The following is a 21,968-nucleotide window of genomic DNA, read 5'->3' on the forward strand; positions in this document are numbered from 1 at the left end:
TTTCACCCCTTCCCCGAACATGTAACATCTTAGAAATGAATAGAGTGTTTAAAAAAGGTTCAGGAGACAAAAGGTAGCTGCTTACTCAAAGATAAAAATGTTTGTGGCTCTGGGGTCTCAGAAGCAGCCACAAACGGTGACTACATTCACCTCCGAGTTGTCAGCATTTTTCTTCAATTAAAGCAGACTATAGTGTTCTGTTGCCCTGACGCAACAAATCCACTTAAAACAACAACAAACTAGACTCTTTGCAATTTAAAAAATAACAGGGAAACGTAGTGAAAAGTGTGGGATGAACATCTGAAAAACGGGAAGACCACCATCCAAGTAAATCAGGATGAATGCTCATTGCCGTTTAACATCCTCACAAACAAACTGGAATGAATGCTCAGTAGAGACTGGACAGTGTTGTATTCCATGTAGCACTAAGTCACTGGTTCTGTCAGTGCAGGATTTTCTCCTTGTGCAACGAAACCTTTCCTCTCCTCTCCTCCCTCCATGTGCCCCAAATTGTGTTCTGCTGGCTCAATTTTTCAGTGCAGGTTTTGCAGGGTAGGACAAGTGTGAGGGAAGGAGGAGGCGGGTGGGAAAATCCCATTGTGCTAGCAGTAATATTTGCACTGATGGGAATATTTAGCTGAATACCACCTGTATTCTAAAATGAATGCCCAATGAACAGGTTGTCTGGAGGAGCCCTATATGTTATGTGGATCATATGTCTATTGTGCATTTATTTAAAACACCTGTGTTTGTAAATAGGCTGGCGTTGGCTACTGCTACCATCTCTCTGATTTTACACAGTCACACCTTCGCCCTCTCATCTCCACCCAAAAATCTGCCACCAAAGTCATTCACTTTTTTCTCTTTCTGCTCCTGGTCCAGTACAAATTCTTTGTCTTCCCCTTTAAAGCTCTCCTTAGCCTTGCCTGCCCTTATCTCTGTTCTTATATCTCCCATGCATCCCCTGCCCATGACCGTCACTCCTCCAGCCTCTGCTCCATCTCCCTTATCTTTAGAGCTGCCTCTTAGAACAAATGGGTGACATCACCTCTCTCACCTTCTTCAAACACCTCCTCAACCCCCACCTTTCTCATGTTTTTTTTTAATGTGTTTATTGTATTTTTGAGTTTGTGCTATAAGCCACTCTGGGAAGGGGAGGATACATACATATGCTGAAGTCATAGTAACAACAACTACGGCACATTTCGAAGCTATCTCCTTGCCCCCAAGCCCAGTACCTTTCTGGTAATATTTCGAGTTGTGCGTCCACCTGAATCCAGTGCAGAGGCCAAAGTCGGTCAGTTTGATGTGTCCATCGAGATCAATCAGAATGTTATCAGGCTTGATGTCTCTATGGATAAAGCCCATTTTGTGCACGCTCTCTATGGCCAGCGTGAGTTCAGCAATGTAAAACCGAGCTAGCTTTTCTGGAAAGACTTCCATCCGGATGAGCAGGCTCATCATGTCTCCGCCGGGGATGTAGTCCATCACAAAATACAGGTTCTCCTTGTCCTGGAAGGAGTAGTAGAGCTTAACCACCCATTCATTGTCTGCCTCTGCAAGGATATCCCTTTCGGCCTTCACATGGGCAACTTGGTTACGGTTCAGCACGTCTTTCTTCCTCAGGGTTTTCATGGCGTACAGGGCGTGGGTGTCCACTTTGCAGGCAAGGCAGACTTCCCCAAAAGCACCGATACCCAGAGTCTTGATTTTTACAAACATGGATTTGTCCATTTTGGCTCTCTTGAGCCTGTTGTAGTTGGACTCCTTTTGGTAGAGAATTTTCCTCATCTGCTCTTGTTCTGTTTCACAAAGGCCAGCCTGGGTTAAAATTATGAGATGGGGACAGAAAAATCAAGGGAGTCAGGATCATCACACACACACACACACACACAAAATTGCCGGAAAAGCTGTACAATCACATCAGTTACGAAAAATGTGCAACGAAAGCTCAGTCTGTTTTTGTTCCATCTCACCCTCTAAATATTTAAAAGCAGTACATGCAGGTTGCATTCATTCTGTTACTTTGTTATTTTCATTTCATGCTTCTAAGGTTAAAATCTGGCTCAAAAATAATCACCGCAACTATCTAATTCCTCATTGCATTTCACTAGCCCACATGGCAAGGAAGGTAACCTTGAAAAATCTGAGGGAAATCCCTGATAAAAATTTGTAAGTCAAAGGGATACCACTGGTCATTAAACCATAAGAGGACCCATAAGCAATGGCGTAGCTAGCCGCTCAGGTGCCTGGTGCGGGGGGGTGTCCTGCAACCGGGGGCAGGGCAAGCCCATGGGGACGGGGTCACCGCCTTCCCCTCAGCTGCAGGGCAGCTGAGGGAGAGGCAGTAGACAGACGCAAGGCACATGCTGCCATTTCAGGCAGCGTGGAACCTAAGCACCATGTTTGGAACCTAAGCACCATGTTTGGATTTGATATCCCACTTTATCACTACCCGAAGGAGTCTCAAAGCGGCTAACATTCTCCTTTCCCTTCCTCCCCCACAACAAACACTCTGTGAGGTGAGTGGGGCTGAGAGACTTCAGAGAAGTGTGACTGGCCCAAGGTCACCCAGCAGCTGCATGTGGAGCTCCTAAAAAGTTTCGTGAGCCCAATTTTTTTAAAAAAAATATTTTGTCATCCTCCTTCAGTGATGACACCCAGGGCGGACCACACCCCTCATACCCTTCTTGCTCCACCACTCTCATAAGAGGAATCAAGCCAAAGGCATAAGAATTCTAGCATCCTAGTTTCAACACTGGCCAACCAGATGCCTATGGGAAGCCTCCGAGCAGAATATTACAAACAGCCCTCTCCCACTGCTATACTCCAACCACAGGAATTTAGAGGTCTGCTGCCTTTGATAACACAGCTTCCATAGAGCCAACATGAAGAGGAGTCTACCAATTCTATGAGTCATTGATAGCCTTATCTTCCATGTGTTGTTTGTCTATTCCCCTTTATATCGGGGCAGTGGGGCTTGGCTTTCTGCTCCTTCCTCTGTATTGGGGGGGGGGGACTGGGTGGGGAAGAAGCACAAATGACACCCAGCACTAAATCAGTGGTCATGAATGTCAGAAAATATCTCTGTAGGGGGTTGGATGAAATTGTGATGTATCAGGAATTGTGAGAGACTTGCATATCTATGCTGTGTTGAATACAGAGGTCTGCTACATTATCCCAGTCTTATTACCTTTCAAGAAAAAGAAAAGCACAAACACACAAGTTACCTTGGCCATTTCTTGCTCCAGCTGCAGCCGGCGATTAATTTTCTGCTGGTAGGTCTTTATGACGTTCTCCACATGCTGCTCCATGTAGAATTTAAAGGCAAACGGCGAGTAGCTTTTAATACGTGACTCTCTTTTCTCTTCGTCTCTGCCGTTCTTCCGCACCGGCACTGGGGACGTCTGGATCTGTTTCTTATCCTTGCCTGGCTTTTCCGCTTTGGCCGACTTGATTTTGTCGTTCCTTTCCCCATTCTCCTCAGCTTTGTTTCCTGATGAGCTGGGGACTCCCCGAAGGGTCTGCTCGATCCCTGTACGTAAGCAGTTCATATCAAACTGCTCGGAACTACTGGGCAGCAGCAAATGCTTTGGATAAGGAGGCGGAGGGCACCTCAGCTCCTGATTGCTATAGTCCACATCTAGCTGGTAGGCATTAGCTCCTCCAACAGGAAGGGGGTGCTGTTCAGCCATTCCTAAGCCATCCACAGCCGAAGACTGCGCAGCCAGCCAGCCAGGATGAGCGGGGCCTACTGCAGTCTGAGGCTCAGGCCTCATCACCCTTGTGCTCTTCACTGGCTGTAGAATATGAGCAGATGTGACGGCCGTGATGGTGTTTGGAGAAGTAATGGACGCCTCAGCTTTGCCTGGAGAAGTCTGCCTCATGGATATCGGCATCTGTTGCTGATGGCTGTTGAAAGAATTGGTTCTGCTTGGGACGCAGCCCTCAGGCCTGAAGGGCACGTGTTGCCGGACCGATGCTTCCAGGGCTGGGTTCTGCAATGAGTCGCGGCGGGACGACGACGATGACGATGACGAAGAGGTCGTCTGCCACTGCTGAACTTGAGGGTTGTTCATATCATACAGGTCCATGTTCAGACTGTTTCTGGATGGCGTCAACAGGCCCTGCGGTGGGCTGTCTGAAAATTCGTTCGTGTACGCTGGGCCTCCTCTGGCGATCACGTGCATCGGGTGGGAGGAGGGGATGGGTTGCTTGTGATGGGAGTGCGGCATATACAGACCGCCTGGTGCTTGCTGGAACCCGTGGCCGGAGTTATTCTGAACAACCGTTCCTTTGTTCGGAAGGCTTGGATACCCTCCCTCCTGCTGCAACTTGTTCTGGAAAGAATGGCTCCTCTGAATCCCATAGCCGAGAGCCTGAGCCTCCCCTTGCACCATCACGGGCTGCCTGCCGTAATGAGGGCTGTTTGAGCCAAGCTGCAAGGCTTGGCTGCTGTGGCCAGCCACCGGGTAGTTGATCACTGGGGCATCCATGTTTGCAGGGTAGGCTTTCTGCTGGTGACTGACAGGTGTGTTGTGGGAGCCTAAGCTGGCAGGCCTTTGTACTGGAGAGTTCATGGTTGCAGACTGAGAAGCAGAGAGCAAGTAGTCCATATATGGCCTGGGAACGTCACCCAGCATGTTAGCAGCTTCTGCCCCAAAGCCTGCACCTTCATAGCCCGGGTTGCTAACCTGGTGGTAGGTTGGGAAAGATTCGCTGGACCCTTCAAAACTTGGCCTGCGGCTTATGTTGTTTGGCATAATACCCTTTCCTGTAGTGGGGAGAGAAAGATAATGGGTTGGGTAGTGTTAGGAAACCATTCAGGTGAATAGACTTATTCCTGCGTACACACATAACACTTAATTCATCATTTCACAGAATTTCTAAGACTACTTCTCACAAAAAGTTTTCAGATCTGTGAACAAGGACAAAAAAGAACACCCCACTATCATCGGTTAAAACAACACTTAAACTTGGCTCCGTATAATACTGCAATGCAAATGATGAAACAGTTTTGAAACTAAAAGGTCGAACTGTTCTTCCTTGTAAATTCAAGTGTGTTTCTTGGCTAAGTTTACCTTTGCATTTGCACTGAACCAGAAATAAGGAAATGGAAGGTGGAGTAGGAGTGAAATGCTACATGATTCTTCAGGATGAGGATACGAGGGCATCCACACTTATGGTAAAATACAATTTCTTTTCTTTTTGTACTGACAACAAGGCCAAATTCTCACATTCAATCTTTCCTTGCAAACTCCCATTTCAAACCCTTCAACAGCAAAATGCAATGAAATTGTTGCAAGGCTTCTATCTGGTTGCATCAAACTTTAGCAGATTGGAATGAAACTTGAAGTATATATTGCCACACAGTCCACAGGTCAATGATATTTTATCCCTTGAGAAACCACACTTAACAGGGTCAAGACAGCTACCAAGTTGCTTTCATATTCTACACAGCATCAAACCAGGCAAAAATTTAGGAATGAGATAGAAAGAGCACCCACACTTACCCGAAGATGTCTGTTTAATTACCCGGACTATTTGTTCATTTCTGGGATCCAAGTATCCCATCTTGCTAATGTATTCCAAAGCTGCTTCAATGCTTCTACTGCCAGTTTGTTTTAGGGCTCTCACAGCCATCTCCTAGACAAAACAGATATACAGAAACACAAATGAAGGCCCAAGTGAACAATCCGATGGCTTAACACCGTTGAAGCTAAACAGCCATATGAATTTCAGTCCATTTACTGATTAAATCATTGATGAAACTACAGAACTCTGGCTTTGAAGAAAAAACAAACACCCTACTTTAGGAACATAGGAAGTTGCCTTATACTGAGTCAGAATGGTGGTCCATTTAGTATTTAGTATTGTCTCCAGGGTTTCAGACAGGAGTTTTTCATAGGTCTAGAGACACCAGGGACCAAACCTTAGACCTTCTGCTGGCAAATCTGATGCTCTGCTGCTAAGCTGTGGGCTTCCCCCTGTTTCAGAATCATTAACATGTTGCAACAGACACTGCAGGGTGACCTTTTCTAAGAGGGCGTCACCTTTCTATAAGTACTTGCATGAAAAATAACATTTTTTAAAATCCTGCTGCATAACCCGCAATTAACCTAAAGGTTTGAAGTACGTTAACCCAAACTGGGCTGAGTATTCGGCCCCAAAGCAATGAAGTTTTTGCTATCAGGGGGTCGGATTAGATGAACCCCGGAGTCCCTTCCAACTCTACGGTTCTAGATTAGCAATATCAGGCACCTTAGAAATAATAAAACTATGTTTCGGTGCTCTAGAAACAAATCAGCACATGGCATGCACGGCATGGAGCAAATGGACAGAAAAGTTCTTCTCCCTCTTTCCTAACTCTAGTGCTTGTGGAAATCCAATTGAAGCTGAATGTTGAGAGATTTAGGATAAAAGAAAGCACTGCTTCATGCAGCGCATGATCAAACTATGGAGCTCGCTTCTCCCCAGGAGGCAGTGACCAACTTGGACAAGCTTGGAAACAGGATTAGACAAATTCATGGAGGACAGGACTATCAGTGGCTGCTAGCTGTAAAAGCTATGCTCTGCCACCACAGTTGGAGGCCAGCAATGCTGCTGAACACCAGTTGCTGAAAACCACAGGAGGGGAGAGTGCTATTGTCCTCATGTCCTGCTCCCTGGTTTCCCAGAGGCATCTGGTTGTCCACCATGAAAACAGGCCATTGATCTGATCTGAGAGCCAGTGTGGTGTAGTGGTTAAGAGCGGTAGACTCGTAATCTTGGGAACCGGGTTCGCGTCTCCGCTCCTCCACATGCAGCTGCTGGGTGATCTTGGGTTAGTCACACTTCTCTGAAGTCTCTCAGCCCCACTCACCTCACAGGGTGTTTGTTGTGGGGGAGGAAGGGAAAGGAGATTGTTAACCGCTTTGAGACTCCTTCAGGTAGTGATAAAGCGGGATATCAAATCCAAACTCCTCCAAACTCCACCAGGCTCTTCCTATGTTCTTGGATGTTCTACTAGTGTGAAATGTTTTCCACCACTCTAAAATTATGGTTTCCTTTAAGTTCACTGCCATTTTTTTTAATGAGTTGGTGGTTCATACTTATAAATAAATCAAAATAAACAAACAAAACTTCGTCCTGTAGTTCCCTGGATGGAAATCACTTAGAAAGTTCTCGTGAGCCTGTAAAACTGCTTAAACAAAAATATATATATTTTTATATTACTGACTTGGTCCCAACACAGCCAAAGAAACCATTCCTTCCAGTTTTCCTTGTGGCAAGCCTAGTATAAATTAAGCCTAGACTTTAGTAATCCCCTCATGTTTTGAAGATGCACATTGAATGGACAGTGTTGAAGGTATATTCAGCAGTCAGGAGGTTCGGGCTTACATATGCCCCAATTTCCCCCTCTCCCAACCTCTGCCTTGTGGCTGAATCTGCTTCACTATGTCGAGCTGCAAAACGAAGGCAAATGAGAAACTGCAAATGTGCCCCTCTGCCCTCAACATTTTTATTCATTTAATTCCTATCCTCCCTTTCTATCATAGTGTTCTAAGCAGTATGTACACCTCAGAAACATGTTTGATCATTCCATATGGGAAAGCAAACATTACATAATCCAACAGCCGTCTTTGATGCCAGTTGGGTTCTTCTGTTTGGACTGTGGCAGCTTGGGATGGAGGGAATATGTGTCAGCAGTTTGCTTCCTGGCTAACCAACCCGCCGTACACACAAAACATGACTCCCCCACCCTAAAAATAACCTCCACTCCATTACGGAGAGCCTTCTTTCGTACTCTGAACTTCATGGCTCTAGTGTAAACACAAGGTGAATTCAGACACAGCAATAAAGCTGAACTAGCACAAAACATGCTATTTGCTCTGAACTGGTCCAGCGTTAGTGCTTATTCTGTAAGGGAGTTATGAGTCAAAGGAATCTAGTTGCCTCAAGTTAGGAGCCCTTTAGAAAATACGAAATGTTTCCACTTGCACACAATTGAATATATTTGCCACAATAGAGAAACACGGCGATAAAAATCGTGCTAGTTACTGAGAGGTGCTTAAATGTTTTAGTGTGAATGATCTTGTAACCACAGGTTAAAACATATTTTTTAGAAAACTTAGTAGGCACCCGAGCAAATTTGCAAATTTCCCAGAGTGGGGGAGGGAAGGGGGAGACATTTTCATACGACTCTTTCACTACACGCAAGTTGAAAAGCCAGTTTTGTTGCTAAGTCCTATAAGTGGATGTAAGACAACAATGCCAGATTTACGGTAGTTTTTCCAGTTAAGTAAGATATGCATAAAATGAAGCTCAAGCAAGGAGCACATAAGGTATTTTGTGTGTGTGAGCTTTTGAAATAAAACAGCAATTTCTGATACACTTTCTTTTTTTGAAGTCTCAGATATAATGAAGTACTATTAAAAGCAGTCATTTTTATAGGTCTTATCGATGTCCTACTTGTTCTCATCTAGAGACATTCTGCATGTGCTCAGCTGTTAAGACTGTAATAGTACCGTATCACAAATAGAAGCCATTTATTAATTAAAAGCATTGTTATTCCGCTCTTCAACGAAAAAAATATTCTCAGAGTAGCTTACAAATGTCAGTGATGAGGCAGTCATATACTAAGGTTTAAGGATACAACACAAAAGGAAATGGGATTAGGAGGGAGGAGAAAGAAAAAGGCACCATTACAGAATCCTTATAATGATCAGCTGGAATTAAAACATTTTAAGGAAATGTCGCTGACCTTTCAAGTAGAGCTGATGGAGATCCATCTGCCAGACCCATCTCTCTGTCTGTCTGTCTGTCTGTCTGTCTGTCTGTCTGTCTCTCTCTCTCTCACACACACACACACACACACACAGTCTCACACGCTTTCAATAGCAACTCCTTGACCTCAATGTTCAGGGCAAGTAATCTGTCCGGATGGCACTTTCAATGAACTGCGGCAATGAGGTTATTCCCTTCATTAGCATCAGTGATGCATTTTGCTAATTTTACCACACGCACGCGTTAGCCAAACATTCATTTGGCTGACATTACATTTATAAAAAGTACCACCCAATATGCCAACTATTTCACTACCGCAGGCACTAATTTGGAAGTGACTAGGTTCTAGTCATTCCCTTCCTGTTGCTTCCAAGAAAAATCTAGGGTATGTGCAGAAAAAAGCAAAACAAAACAAAAAACCCCTGTGCTGTTTACAAATCCTCCCAGGATTCAAGGAGAATAATTCTGTCAAGCTGGGTGTAAAGAAATCCCTCAGCTGTGAGTACAGATCAAAAGTTACAAGTCACTGGACTAACTGCCCTCAGAAAAACAAGCACGTTTAAGAATTGCAGGCCTGCCTTCTGGCGTCAGTTACAGCCCTTATACAAATATAGTATGGCAAATAACTCCCCACACTTGTGACATACTTTATATTAATAATACAGCTTCATTTTACGCACAAAAAGGAACAGTGTTCTACTCATTTATATATGCTTGCATCCAACCACCTTTCCAAGGAGGCCAGAGAAATTTATAGGGGTTCTGAGACAAGTTTCCCATCCGTGTCTGGGCCAAGCCCAAATTGGGCTTTGCTTCAGAAAAGGAATGGAAACGCACCTGGTACCTTCAAACGATTTCATTTTACAAAGCAGTGAAGTCTTCCAGTTCATCTCACCATTGTGTATAACAGCACCTTTGGGCAAAGCAATAATAAGCACCTTAAATAGGAAATTTCTATCTTTAATATTTCCTCTAGGAATATTTTAAACAGGGCTGTACACCCTTCAGGATAGCTGACCTGAATGCATTATAATTGATCCAGATTCTGCTTAAGATATTCCTATCACTGTGAGCTGCTTACCCAGGTCACATTGTAATTAATGTGCGCTAGCTTTAAAGACAGAACTGCAATGGGGCAAGTAACAAACACAGTGGTATCTCGGGTTAAGTACTTAATTCGTTCCGGAGGTCCGTTCTTAACCTGAAACTGTTCTTAACCTGAAGCACCACTGCTTCCCGCTGCTGGAGCACGATTTCTGTTCTCATCCTGAAGCAAAGTTCTTAATCCGACGTAATATTTCTGGGTTAGCGGAGTCTGTAACCTGAAGCGTATGTAACCTGAAGTGTATGTAACCCGAGATACCACTGTACAATCATTTGGCGTTCTGGATTTTAGAAAGTAATTTTGTACTACAGTGGCAATGTGGTGTAGTGGTTAGTCTATGACATGGGAGATTAGGGTTCAAATCACTGCTCAGCCATGAAGCACACTGGGTTGACCTTGGACCAGTCATAGTCCTATCATTATCATTATCATTATGATGATGATGATGCCCTTCATCCGAAGATCACAGGGTGCTTTACAATATAGAAAACACAAGAACACAAACAGCAATAATAAAAACAAATTCAACCCCCCCCCCATAGTCATAATCATTTATAATTTTCTATAATAGTCTATCCTACCTCACATAATTGTTGAGAGGATAAAAAGGGGGGAGCATTTTTGGGGGAGGGGGGTATAAATAAATAATACTGAAAAGGCACCTGAATGTCAGCCTAACTATTCCCATATTTTTAAAAAGCCAGGAGAAACTGTTCCTTTCATTGTTCAAATAATATTCTGAGGTAGAATTTACTAATACATACATATATTTACACATGTATACTTAATAATAATAAGCACATCAGAATGTTCTACATACATTATCTCAGTAATATTTATACTAATCGTGGTCCCTATTATTATCGCCACATTGTAGAGAAAAACAAGTAAGACAGGCCCAATTTCCATTGAATGTTAAACCATGGTTCAGCAACGTATGAGAACAAAACTCCACAAGCCACAAGGAAAAACAGAGTTCACACATTCCCCCCTTCCTTTTCCCCATGCGGCCAGGACTTGTGTTGAATTTATTTCCACCTTCCAAGGGGCTCACAGTTTAGCACTACCTATAAACTGGGGGTTGCAGTTTACAATGCTAGTTTCATAACCCATGGTTTGAAGTTGGCTTGTTTAGCAATTAGCCATTGCTTATTGTAAACCACAATTGCCCAGTTGGCATGCAAGGATAAGCTGAGACTTCTTCAAAAGCAGTACCAAATTCAGCAGAAGTCCTCTGCCTGGCCATGCAAGAAAATGAGAGGGGATGGGAGACCATACAAGCCTAATGTGTTGCTTGGACTAACAGAAGGTACCTACATAGTCCTAAATCATGGTTTAGGATTACGTGCAAGTGCTTCCAATTTCTTGCCTTCAGATCCCTAGTGAGTTTGTGGCTTAGGCTGCTCACAGCTCACACTCTTAATCATTACCCTACACCAGGTGTGGCCAGCTTTTGTCCCTCCAGATGTTGCTGAGCTACAAGTCCCATCATCCTTGGTCATTGGCCATGCTTGCTAGGGCTGATAGGAGTTGCAGTTCAGCAACTGCTAGAGAGCCAAAGGTTACTCACGCCTGAACCACATCATCTCTTAAATGTACTCTCAGCGGGAGCAAGAGGACAAGGGACCGAGGATGTTTCATAGCTGTTATCGTCAACAAATCTTGTCTTGATAAAGCCTGAAAGCAAAATTGACAAGGGGAATGAAAGGTTTGCAGCCAACAAATGAATTCCGGAAACTGTACATGGGCAAACGAAGGCAGCAGATGGTGGATGGAACAGCAAAGTGTGGGAGGTGATGTAAAGGATATATCCAGCCAGGAGCAGGAGACTGGAGCGGGGAGATAATGAGAAGAGTGCACACAGGATTAAGACGATTAGCGGAATCTAGGCAGGAGCATGTAGCCAAGGAAATAGGCTGCAGACATGGAAAAATCTCTGTGGAGACATCCTTAGGAGTCTGTTGCACAAACTAGGAGTTGTGGAGTCACAGTTCAATTCATATGAGCCAGGATCAGTAAGACAGTCCATTACTGCTACCAAATCTTTGCCCATAATTCTTTAGGCTAAGCCATCGATAGGCAAACTAAGGCCCGGGGGCCGGATCCAGCCCAATTGCCTTCTAAATCCGGCCTACGGACAGTCTAGGAATCAGCGTGTTTTTACACAAGTAGAATGTGTCCTTTTATTTAAAATGCATCTCTGGGTTATTTGTTGGGCCCGTCTGGTGTTTTTACATGAGCACAATGTGTGCTTTTATTTAAAATGCATCTCTGGGTTATTTGTGAGGCATAGAAATTCATTTTTTTAATTCAAATTATAGTCTAGCTTCCCCACAAGGTCTGAGGGACAGTGGACTGGCCCGCTGCTGAAAAAGTTTGCTGACCCCTGGGCTAAGCAATACAGAAGAACTCAAAACAGATCTTGAGCAGCAAATTATCTGTGCCCAAGCAAATCCCCTGCAATGAACCATATAGTACTCTTGTTTGAAACACAACCCCTGCGACAACAAAAAGTGGCTGCCTTCATATTTCCCCCAGTATTATGCATTTCTCCTTGCAATCTGTAAACCAGGAAAGAAGTATGCCAGCGAAATAATATCATCCAGGAAAGGCGTGATCAGCTTACTATAAAACATAACATTCCATTTATATTTGCATGCTACTCAAGTCTAGTTGCACTTACTACATGTAAAATGCTGCAGAAGACAGAATCAGAATTCAAAATGACCGTAACAGGTTGGAGAACTGGGTGCAAGCTAACAAAACGAATTTCAATAGGGACAAATGTAAGGTTCTGCACTTAGGCAGGAAGAACCAGATGCACAAATATAGGATGGTTTACTGGCAGTACATGTGAAAAGGATCTAGGGGTCTTGGTGGACCACAAGCTTCATGGGAGTCAACAGTGTGATGCAGCAGCAAAAATAGCTAATACTATTCTAGGCTGCATCAACGGAAGTATAGTGTCCAGAAGTAAGGGAAGCAATAGGTAAAGGTAAAGGGACCCCTGACCATTAGGTCCAGTTGTGGCCAACTCTGGGGTTGCAGTGCTCATCTCGCTTTATTGGCTGAGGGAGCCGGCGTACAGCTTCTGGGTCATGTGGCCAGCATGACTAAGCCGCTTCTGGTGAACCAGAGCAGTGCACAGAAACGCTGTTTACCTTCCCGGCGGAGCGGTACCTATTTATCTACTTGCACTTTGAGGTGCTTTCGAACTGCTAGGTTGGCAGGCGCGGGGACCGAGCAATGGGAGCTCACCCTGTTGCGGGGACTGGAACCACCAACCTTCTGATCGGCAAGTCCTAGGCTCTGTGGTTTAACCCACAGCGCCACCCGCGTCCCAAGGGAAGTAATAGTACCACTCTATTCTGCCTTGGTCAGACCACAGCTGGAACACTGCGTCCAGTTCTGGGAGCTGCAATTTAAGAAGGATGTTGACAAGCTGGAACGTGTGTAGAGAAGGGCAACCACGATGATCAAGGGTCTGGAAGCCAAGCCTTATGAGGAACAGTTGAAGGAGCTGGATATGTTTAGTCTGGAAAAGAGGAGACCGAGAGGAGATATGATAGCCATCTTCAAATATCTTAAGGGCTGTCACATGAAGGAGGGAGCATGCTTGTTTTCTCCTGTTCTGGAGGGTAGGACTCGAACCAATGGCTTCAAGTTACAAGAAAGGAGATTCCAACTAAACATTAAGAAAAACTTTCTGACAGTAAGAGATGTTCAACAGTGGAACAGACTCCCACAAGAGGTAGTGGACTCTCCTTCCTTGGAGGTTTTTAAACAGAGGTTGGAAGGCTACCTGTAATGGATGCTTTAGCGGAGATTCTTGCATTCAGGGGGTTGGACTAGATGACCCTTGGGTCCCTTCCAACTCTACATTTCTAAGAAAAACACTTTGAAAAACAACTAACAAATAGGTATGCTGACCACATTCCCAAGTGGCAACTCCATCTGCTCTTCTTTGTGTTTTCCCCGATACACACGTTTCATGTTTGCTCCAGGTCATTTTGCACAGTCAGGCATTGGAAATAGCTCAAGGACCTATCCACACTAATCTCAGCAACCTTTGCGGCAAACAGCAGCCAGAGTGAATGTTTTCAGCAGGAAACCTGAGCCCCGCTGGCTGCTCTTTCTTCAAAACAACAGATTCAGCTTTTTTAAAACCTTCAAGTGTAGTTCGGTGATCTCCTCCAACATTTCTCTCGCAGTGGTGCCCCTCCCCAATATTGGTAATTGTTCTATCCTGCCTTTCTCATTGTTTCTCAAGAGTTTTTGAACAAATTTTGTATGCAGTGACTCATTCACTAAAGCTGCTTTGCAAATTTATTTCGTTTATCTTTTTTGAATTGGGGGAGGGATCTGTATTTCCTCCACCTGGGCTTGCTTCACAATCAAAAAGATTTTTTTCAACACAGTTACTGCAGTCAATTCTCACAATTTTGGGCAATTAATTTGCTGTGTTGTGTTTTTAATTTTGGTATGCCACTTTGGGCATTTTCTTTTAAATGGAAAAGCAGGTTTAAAGCATCCGAAGGTTTATTTAATTTAATTTATTAAATCTGCGAACCGCCCTTCATCCGAAGATCTCAGCACGGTTCACAGCATAAAAATACAAGATAAAAACACAAAATGCATAACGCAGAAAGAGAAGAGAGCAGAAAAAGAGAAGAGAGCAAGCCCAAAATGCTGAAAAGCAGCAGCACATACCTAAAGCAAATGCTGAATAGAAATGAAGTATAAGAGCCAGTGTGATTACAATATATAAGAAACACAAAAAGAAAAAAGGTAGCTTTTTCAGGAGTGGAACTTGATGTGGAGATGTGGGTTCAAATCCTCCTTTGGAGCAAAGAGAGCTACAAATGCGATAAGGAATTTGAAACCTGGACAAGAGCCAAATGGAAATGGAATCAACAGACAACATGAAACACTGGTGCAAGACAAACACGTACTCTTACATATTTTGCCAATGTGCCTGTGACAACCTTGTTTGAATCAAGTAACTCCACTGTGCAGCCACTTCAGAAACAGACTCTGCCCTCCAAAAGATCACACTTGATCCTGTTCAGTCTGTCTGATGAAACCACCATGAGATGCTACAGTGAGTTGCGGGGGGGGGGGGGGGGGGCTAGACTGCAGAAGGCAAGATGCAATATGGAGGACACGGCAAATGGCAGAAATATGAGGGAACATTCTAGCACAAAAGAAACAGGCGACAAGAGCTAATTCTTTTATTGAATTTGTTCTCATCGTAGAGTCGGAACAGCTGCAAGCTCCACTTGGAATTCAGACTCTTATATCAGCATAGAAGTCCATTACAAAGGAGGATTGTTAATTAAGACACTGTCAATTTGCTCTGCTTTCCGAAACCGTAGGGTACAATTTTTGAATAGCTGGGCGACTGCTGGAGGCAAAACCATCAGCAGAATAAAATGTCCAAGAGGTCAGGCGTTTTCGCATAAAGCAGCTGCAGCAATATTACTGAAGTTCTTGTGTGTCTACAGCTGACCAAGAATAAGGTTGCACGAGAAGGCTAGCACCTCAAGAGAACAGCTGCAGGTCCTTCATCTCCGAAAGCGGGGGGGCGGGGAGAGGAGAATACATTCATATTGCATGACTATTGAGCTTGATCTACTTTGTTCTTCTGCGACCAAACTAGATGCTACAAATAATGGTTTCTTTCATCCTTCCTCTCCCTGGTCCTTTCACCTTCTCTTCTTCCTTCCACGGCAGCTTTCCTCTCCCCATCCCCTTCCTTTTCATTCCTAGTTTACGTACTGATAGATGAGGTGAGGGGAGAGACTCTATCAGGCAAGGCCTCCTTCCACCTGCCTTGCTCTACCCTCTGCTTCTCAATGTGTATTGTATTGTTTTATGTACTGTGGCTTGCCGTTTTATTGCTTATAGTTTAGATATTATTGTAACTGTTGAATGGATTTCTGTTTAACTTTTATATGTTGATATTATTATTTTATACTATTCTAATGATTGTTTAATGTTACTTTTTTGATGGAGGTTGCCTATTTTAAAGTTATATTTTATTATCACATTTTTGTATTGCATTAGATTGTTATAAGATGCACATTTTTTGTTTCTTCAGCTTGTAAACCGCCTTGAGTACTGTAAGATAGAAAGGCGGTATACAAATTAAAAATGATGATGATGATGATGATAGATAACAATGACGATAAAAATTACTGTTTTAACTTGCTAATTTCCCTCAGCATCTCCTCCTCCTCTCATGAATTTCTCTGTCTCCGGGCCACTCTTTACTCACCTTACTCAGTAAGTTGATGGTACTGGTCCAGCCCAATGGCTATGGCAGGGCAGGCAGGTGAGGAGGCACTGAGGCACCCAAGACCACTCTTTGGTCTTGGCCCCCAGTCTGAGAAAACACTGCTCTGCACGACAGCATCCAGTCCTGGCTCAGGTGTGGTTGGTGGATGCAAAAACACAGCTCTAAGTCACTGTATTCCCTAAGCAGGAACCACTCTCTGGGGTGGTTTCCATTCAATATTTCATGTTTTTTTCTTCACTGGCAGAACTAGCACAAACCCATGAATACTTCTCTCTCCTCATAGATCCAACAACCTGATGATAGCTACAAGGTTATTCCATGACCAGATAAATCACATTGTTTTATGTTGACGTTTGTATGTTTTCCTTGCAACAGAAAACCACCATTAAGTGATCCAACCATTCTGGGCATGGAGTCCGATGTGCTATAAAAGGCAAGGTGAGGCATCAACGCTTGCCTCAGATTGTGGATTTGGGCATTTTCTTTTAAATGGAAAAGCAGGTTTAAAGCACCTGAAGGTTTATTTTATTTATTAAATCTGTGTACTGCCCTTCATCCGAAGATCCCAGAGCGGTTCCTTCATTTTCAAATTTCTTTGCAGATAATTGGATATTTGTTTTTAATATAAACTGCTTTGGGCGTTGTCATGTTGGAGGTGGATATAAACTTTTTCCTTTAAAAAAAAGTGCATTTTTTAAAAAAAATGCTAGGTTTAAATGAGATGTGTGTCAGTCAAAACATGAGTGATTAGGAGGCTGCAGCTGCCAGAGAGGCTCAATCAAAGGCTTCCATGTAGCATCTGCTTCACCTGACAGTACACACCTTGTATAAGAGCGTTAAATGTTAAAGGCTTTCAAGGGCCTCATGTACAGTAGTTGTGATGCTAGAAAACATTGTGGTCTACGTAGAACAGTTGTCTGCCTTATGGTGAAGTTTAAAAATTACTGTGGTGATTTAAGGCATGCACCTGATGAAACATGCATATAAATTACAGCTAAAAAGTGACTGTGACACAGATTTGTGTCTCTTTTTGAACAGAACTTCTCCATTTCCCCTCTTCTGTCTGAACACGTAAGCGACTTCAAGTAAGTACACAATCTGAGCAATCCTTTGATATCCTGTCTGCCAGGAAAAGATCAAGGAATCTCCTTTAAAAAATATTGGTTTTAACAATGCAGGGATCTGCAACTGAAAAAGCGATGGCTGTAAAGAAACAACACCAGCCACAACCGGCTTCTTGATCACCCACTAGATGCTCCCAGCAGTCTGCCCAAACTACCTGGCTGCAAAGACCATGGGTGAAATTCTGCTAACCATGGCTCAGAGTAGACCAACTGAAATTAATGGCCACGACTAACTTAGGCCCATTAATTTCAATGGGTCTCTTCCGGGTTAGCGCGATCGGCTAATGGCGGATTCCCTCCGAGTTCCGGAGGGAATCGGCTTGACAGGGGCTGGGTCTTGCCGTGCCGGCGACACGGGGACCCTCAAAAACCACGGGCATAGGAGCCCGTGGACATGGTGACTCGGCGGGCATCGTTAGCGCCCTCCCGACTCGCGAAGGAGCCTTTTTAAAGGCTACGGAACGGGTGCCGGGGAGTGGCGTGGTGCTGTGAGTCTTCTGCTTCCCCTGCCGAGCGAAGCCGCATGCCATTTGTCGGAGAGCGCTGACTTCTTCCTATTAAAATTTGGACTTAAAATCAAGAACAACAACCCGTGAGTAATTGGGAAATTGGATTACAAATAATTTGATTATGAATTTGGCACGAGCGGGGGAGGTGAAAAAAAGGGAAGTCCGCCCCCCCCTTATTGTAAACAGTTTGAAGCAAGGAGCTGTCAACTAAGGTTGCGTGAAGAATTGGGGTAATTTGATAAAAGATATAAATTCCACAGATTTAAAGGACTAAGCTAATGTGCCGGAGGACAAAAGTTTAATTATTTGGACTAAGTACCACCTTTCTCAAGCCCGGGAGTAACCCGTGAAAAGAGCCTGCAGAGGATTTATAGAAAACTTTTGACAGCTGTCAAATTAGCTGTCAAAGCCGGAAAAATCAAAGCTTAAATTCTAACCGGCTATACTGCTACAAAATATTGAAAGTAAAGAAAGACTGATACAAATAAACCTGACTTTTGGATCGGAAGGGAAAAGAATACTAAGTAACTAGAATCCCTCTAGAGGGGATTCTTGGATATTACAAGAATGGAACTAGGTCGGGAAATACGAGCTGACTTGCAAGAGCTTATTTTTCTCATGGGAAAGCTGCAAGAGAGGATCGAGCAAGGCCATGTTTTGTCTACAAGTCCTACGAAACCGAAGTCAACAGAAAATATACCTACTGAGTTGGAAAGGGACTTGATGCTCAAAACACAGGCAGCTGGACAAGAAAAGAAACCAAAGATTAAGACATCAGCTGAACAGGAGGAGCAGAAAGAAGGGGTGGCTGAAAAGTTACAGAAGATAAAAGAGAGCCGGAGACCTGCCAAGAAGAATTCCAATTCGACTAAGATGAAAACTGGATTATTTGGGACATATAGACTTAAGAAACAGAGTTGGAGCTCCACCTCTAAACAAGTAGGCCTTGCTGGAAGAAATATGGTTAACATGGAGAAGGTACTTCCCCGACCTGGGGTGTTCAATATGAAAGATTTTCGAAGAAGCCGGCGGAAAGGGACTGAGAGAGATTCAAGAGCCTCGGACGTAAGGTCACCAGGCTAAAAAGATGGACTAATTGGACTTTGGTTTGGGATTGAAACCGGGAAGAGAAGGGTGGGGTTTAGAAGTCCAAAGGGGGCCTGATTTTTATTTTGCAGTGTAAAACTATATGCTCTTTATTATTATAAGAATGGGGAATCTGTGGATGGGAATTAGGGACAATCTTAGGGAAGGTATTTTATAATTTGTTTTTATATCTCTTTTTTTTTATCTCTTTTTATGTATGATTAAGGTATATATTCTAAAAATTGTTAAATAATCTAAATTAATGGATAATAATGAATTAAGGTTTAAAATTATTATAAAGAATCACATTAATAATTTATGGTTAAGTAAATTAATAAATTATGATTAGGACATTAAGGATAAAAACTTGCTTGAATAAACAATCGGAGTTGGAATACAATAAGGGGAGGCGTGGGGAAGTCATGAAAAGAAGTTATTGAAAATGAGACTTAAAAGGTGGAATTTTTTATGTTGTGTTTTGTGTTATTTTTGTGTGTGTTTTTGTTTTGTTTTTTGTAACCTTTTGAAACTTTAATAAAGATTATTTAAAAAAAAAAAAAATAATTTCAATGGGTCTACTCCGGAGTAAAGGTTAATTGAATACAACCACATAAATATAAAACACGGTGCCTATCTATACCTTTGTCTCCTGTTTTTTTGCCCCTTTGACCATCCAAGGACACTGTTTGCTCATGATTTCAGAGGCTGAAGCATACATTTGCCTCTTCATCTTCAAGGTGCAGAACGGGGTCTTGCACAGTACATTACCAGTGGAAACGTTAAAAGATGCAGAAACCTAAACTACAAACAATGGCTTTCTCATTGTCAAAATGCCAAATATATATATATTAAGCAGTGTTCCACACCAAACATATTCCACATGGGAACAGGAGGTTCTTAATCATCATTCCAAATGGTCAGTTCCAAACAGAAAACTTGCACTTAAACTAAAAAATGAAAATAAAACTTTTTTGCTTCTTTTGCCAGCTTGAAACTCTTTTCCCCCGCCCCTTACAGATGGACAGTGAAAGCATTTCACTGGCACAAGTTGGAAGAGGAGGAAAAGATGGTGTGGAGGAAGGGAAGCTATCCATGAAAACATGCATGTTCCTCTGCCATCTGCACTTTCCAGCTTTTGAATGCCATTGCACTTTATACTTTTTAATTAAAATCTTTGTCACATCCTTAAACTCAAGCCTTTTGCCCACCTTAATTTAGATATTTCTTGTGCTAGATGTTTGTAGTGAACATGAAGGGTGGCGTTCAACAAAGCACTAAATCACTCCCTGTGTGAGGGGAATGACTTGCCCTTGTGCAATGGGACTTCTCCCTTTCCACCAGTCCCCCGAGATCTGTTCTAGCACTGTTACATGAATAAAACACTAGCAGTCAAGTCCTTCTTCCTCAGGAGATAGCACCTTCTTTACTGACCTTCCTAGTCATACTTTATCCCCCAAAGAACCCATAGTGTCTCAGGCCATGCAAGTAGCTTCCCCAACCTTCTGGAGAAGATCTGGGGATGGCTCAAGCTATATGCAGGAAGAGAAGAGTCAAACGGATGTCTTTCCACTTGCGTAGTTATTTGGTTGAACACTGCTTTAAGTCTCTAGGGCTGCTATTAAATAAATGAAAATGAGAAGTATTGTTATGTCCTATCTTCCTTGAAGGCATGCTTGGAAGCATCTATGGTCTGACAGTAAAAGCTGTTCGACAGTGGAAAGGACTCCCTAGGGCAGGGGTCAGCAAACTTTTTCAGCAGGGGGCCGGTCCACTTGTGGGGGGCTGGACTATATTCTGAAGGGGAAAAAATGAATGATTTTCGCCCGCCCGCAAAGAGGCGTGAAGATACTTGTCCCAATAGCTGCAGTTGGGCTTCTCCAGCCAGCCAAGCGCCGTGGCAGGGTAGGAGGCTGCGTTGGCCGGTGAAGACAGAAGCAGCAGCCCTGGCAGAGGAGCCGCGGACGGAGGTAAGGGAACCAGGGTATCGCCGGAGCTTTTACCCACCACCTGCTAATGCTGCTTCCTGAGAGGCACCGCGGAGAAAAAGACAAAGCTGCCCACCAAGCCACAAGTGGCGGCTGCAGCCACTGCAACAAACTGCCTGAACGCCATGGGAGGAATGAAGGAGGGAGGGAGGGAGGCGGCGGCGGCGAAGAAATCGCGTGAGGAAGCGGCGCAGAGAAGGGTGGACTGAGGGAGAGGGAGCAGGAGGAAAATGCAGCAGCAGCCGGTGTCACATGCCCCCTTCACAGCGCCGCCCTGCTGAGGCGGGCAGGCAGGCGAGCCGACTCCCACCGTTGACGGCGCCCGGCGTGGGACAAGGTTGCTGCGTCCCTGAGGTGAAAAGCACCACCATGTGAGGGAGAGGGAAAGAACGTGCACATTGGCGATCCATGTGGCGATTCCCAGGCTGGATCTAGAAGGCAATTGGGCCTGATCCAGCCCATGGGCCTTAGTTTGCCGACCCATGCCCTAGGGCAGCCTTTCTCAACCTGTGAGTCCCCAGATGTTGTTGAACTACAACTCCCATCACCCCTATGGATGATGGGAGTTGTAGTCCAACATCATCTAGGGACCCACAGGTTGAGAACCACTGCCCTAGGGGTTGTAGACTCTCCTTCCTTGGAGATTTTTAAGCAGAGGTGGGATGGCCACCTGTCTTGGCTGCTATAGTTGAGATTCCTGCATTGCAGGGGACTGGACAGGACGGCCCTTAAGGTCCCTTCCAACTCCACAATTCTATGATAACGTACCTCACCTTTTCTTCCTTGCAACTACCCTGTAAAGGTTAGTGTGAGAGATGGTGAATAGTGCTCAAGGGCACCCTGTGAGCTTCACAACACTGAGTTAACTGAGTATTATTTTCCCCAGTATACAGACAGAAGAATTAAACTATAAGAAACTTTGACAGCAGCTGCAAAATTGAGAAAGCAAGGCACCCAAATTCGGAACTGCCACATCCAAGCTCAAATATTTATATTATTATTATTATTGTGTGTGTGTCCATGGACTCTGAAGGATATAGACTCTGAAGGATATAGAGTCCATGGACACACACAATAATAATTTATAATAATAAT

The 21,968-nt window shown here is 43.9% G+C and overlaps 1 protein-coding gene across 2 annotated transcripts in view; it reads right to left on the minus strand.

The window, feature by feature from the left end:
• Positions 1-21,968, minus strand: part of LATS2 (large tumor suppressor kinase 2) — a 49,383-nt gene that overhangs the window by 6,911 nt on the left and 20,504 nt on the right. For both annotated transcript variants that reach the window (XM_081004082.1, XM_081004083.1), the window contains exons 3-5: positions 5,514-5,646; positions 3,231-4,774; positions 1,239-1,821 (exon numbers count right to left, since the gene is read on the minus strand). In XM_081004082.1, coding sequence (XP_080860208.1) covers positions 1,239-1,821; positions 3,231-4,774; positions 5,514-5,646 — 2,260 coding nt within the window. The remainder of the gene's footprint in view (positions 1-1,238; positions 1,822-3,230; positions 4,775-5,513; positions 5,647-21,968) is intronic.

The sequence above is a fragment of the Podarcis pityusensis genome (genome assembly GCF_964106645.2).
Source record: "Podarcis pityusensis genome assembly, chromosome: 4".
Lineage (NCBI taxonomy): Eukaryota > Metazoa > Chordata > Lepidosauria > Squamata > Lacertidae > Podarcis > Podarcis pityusensis.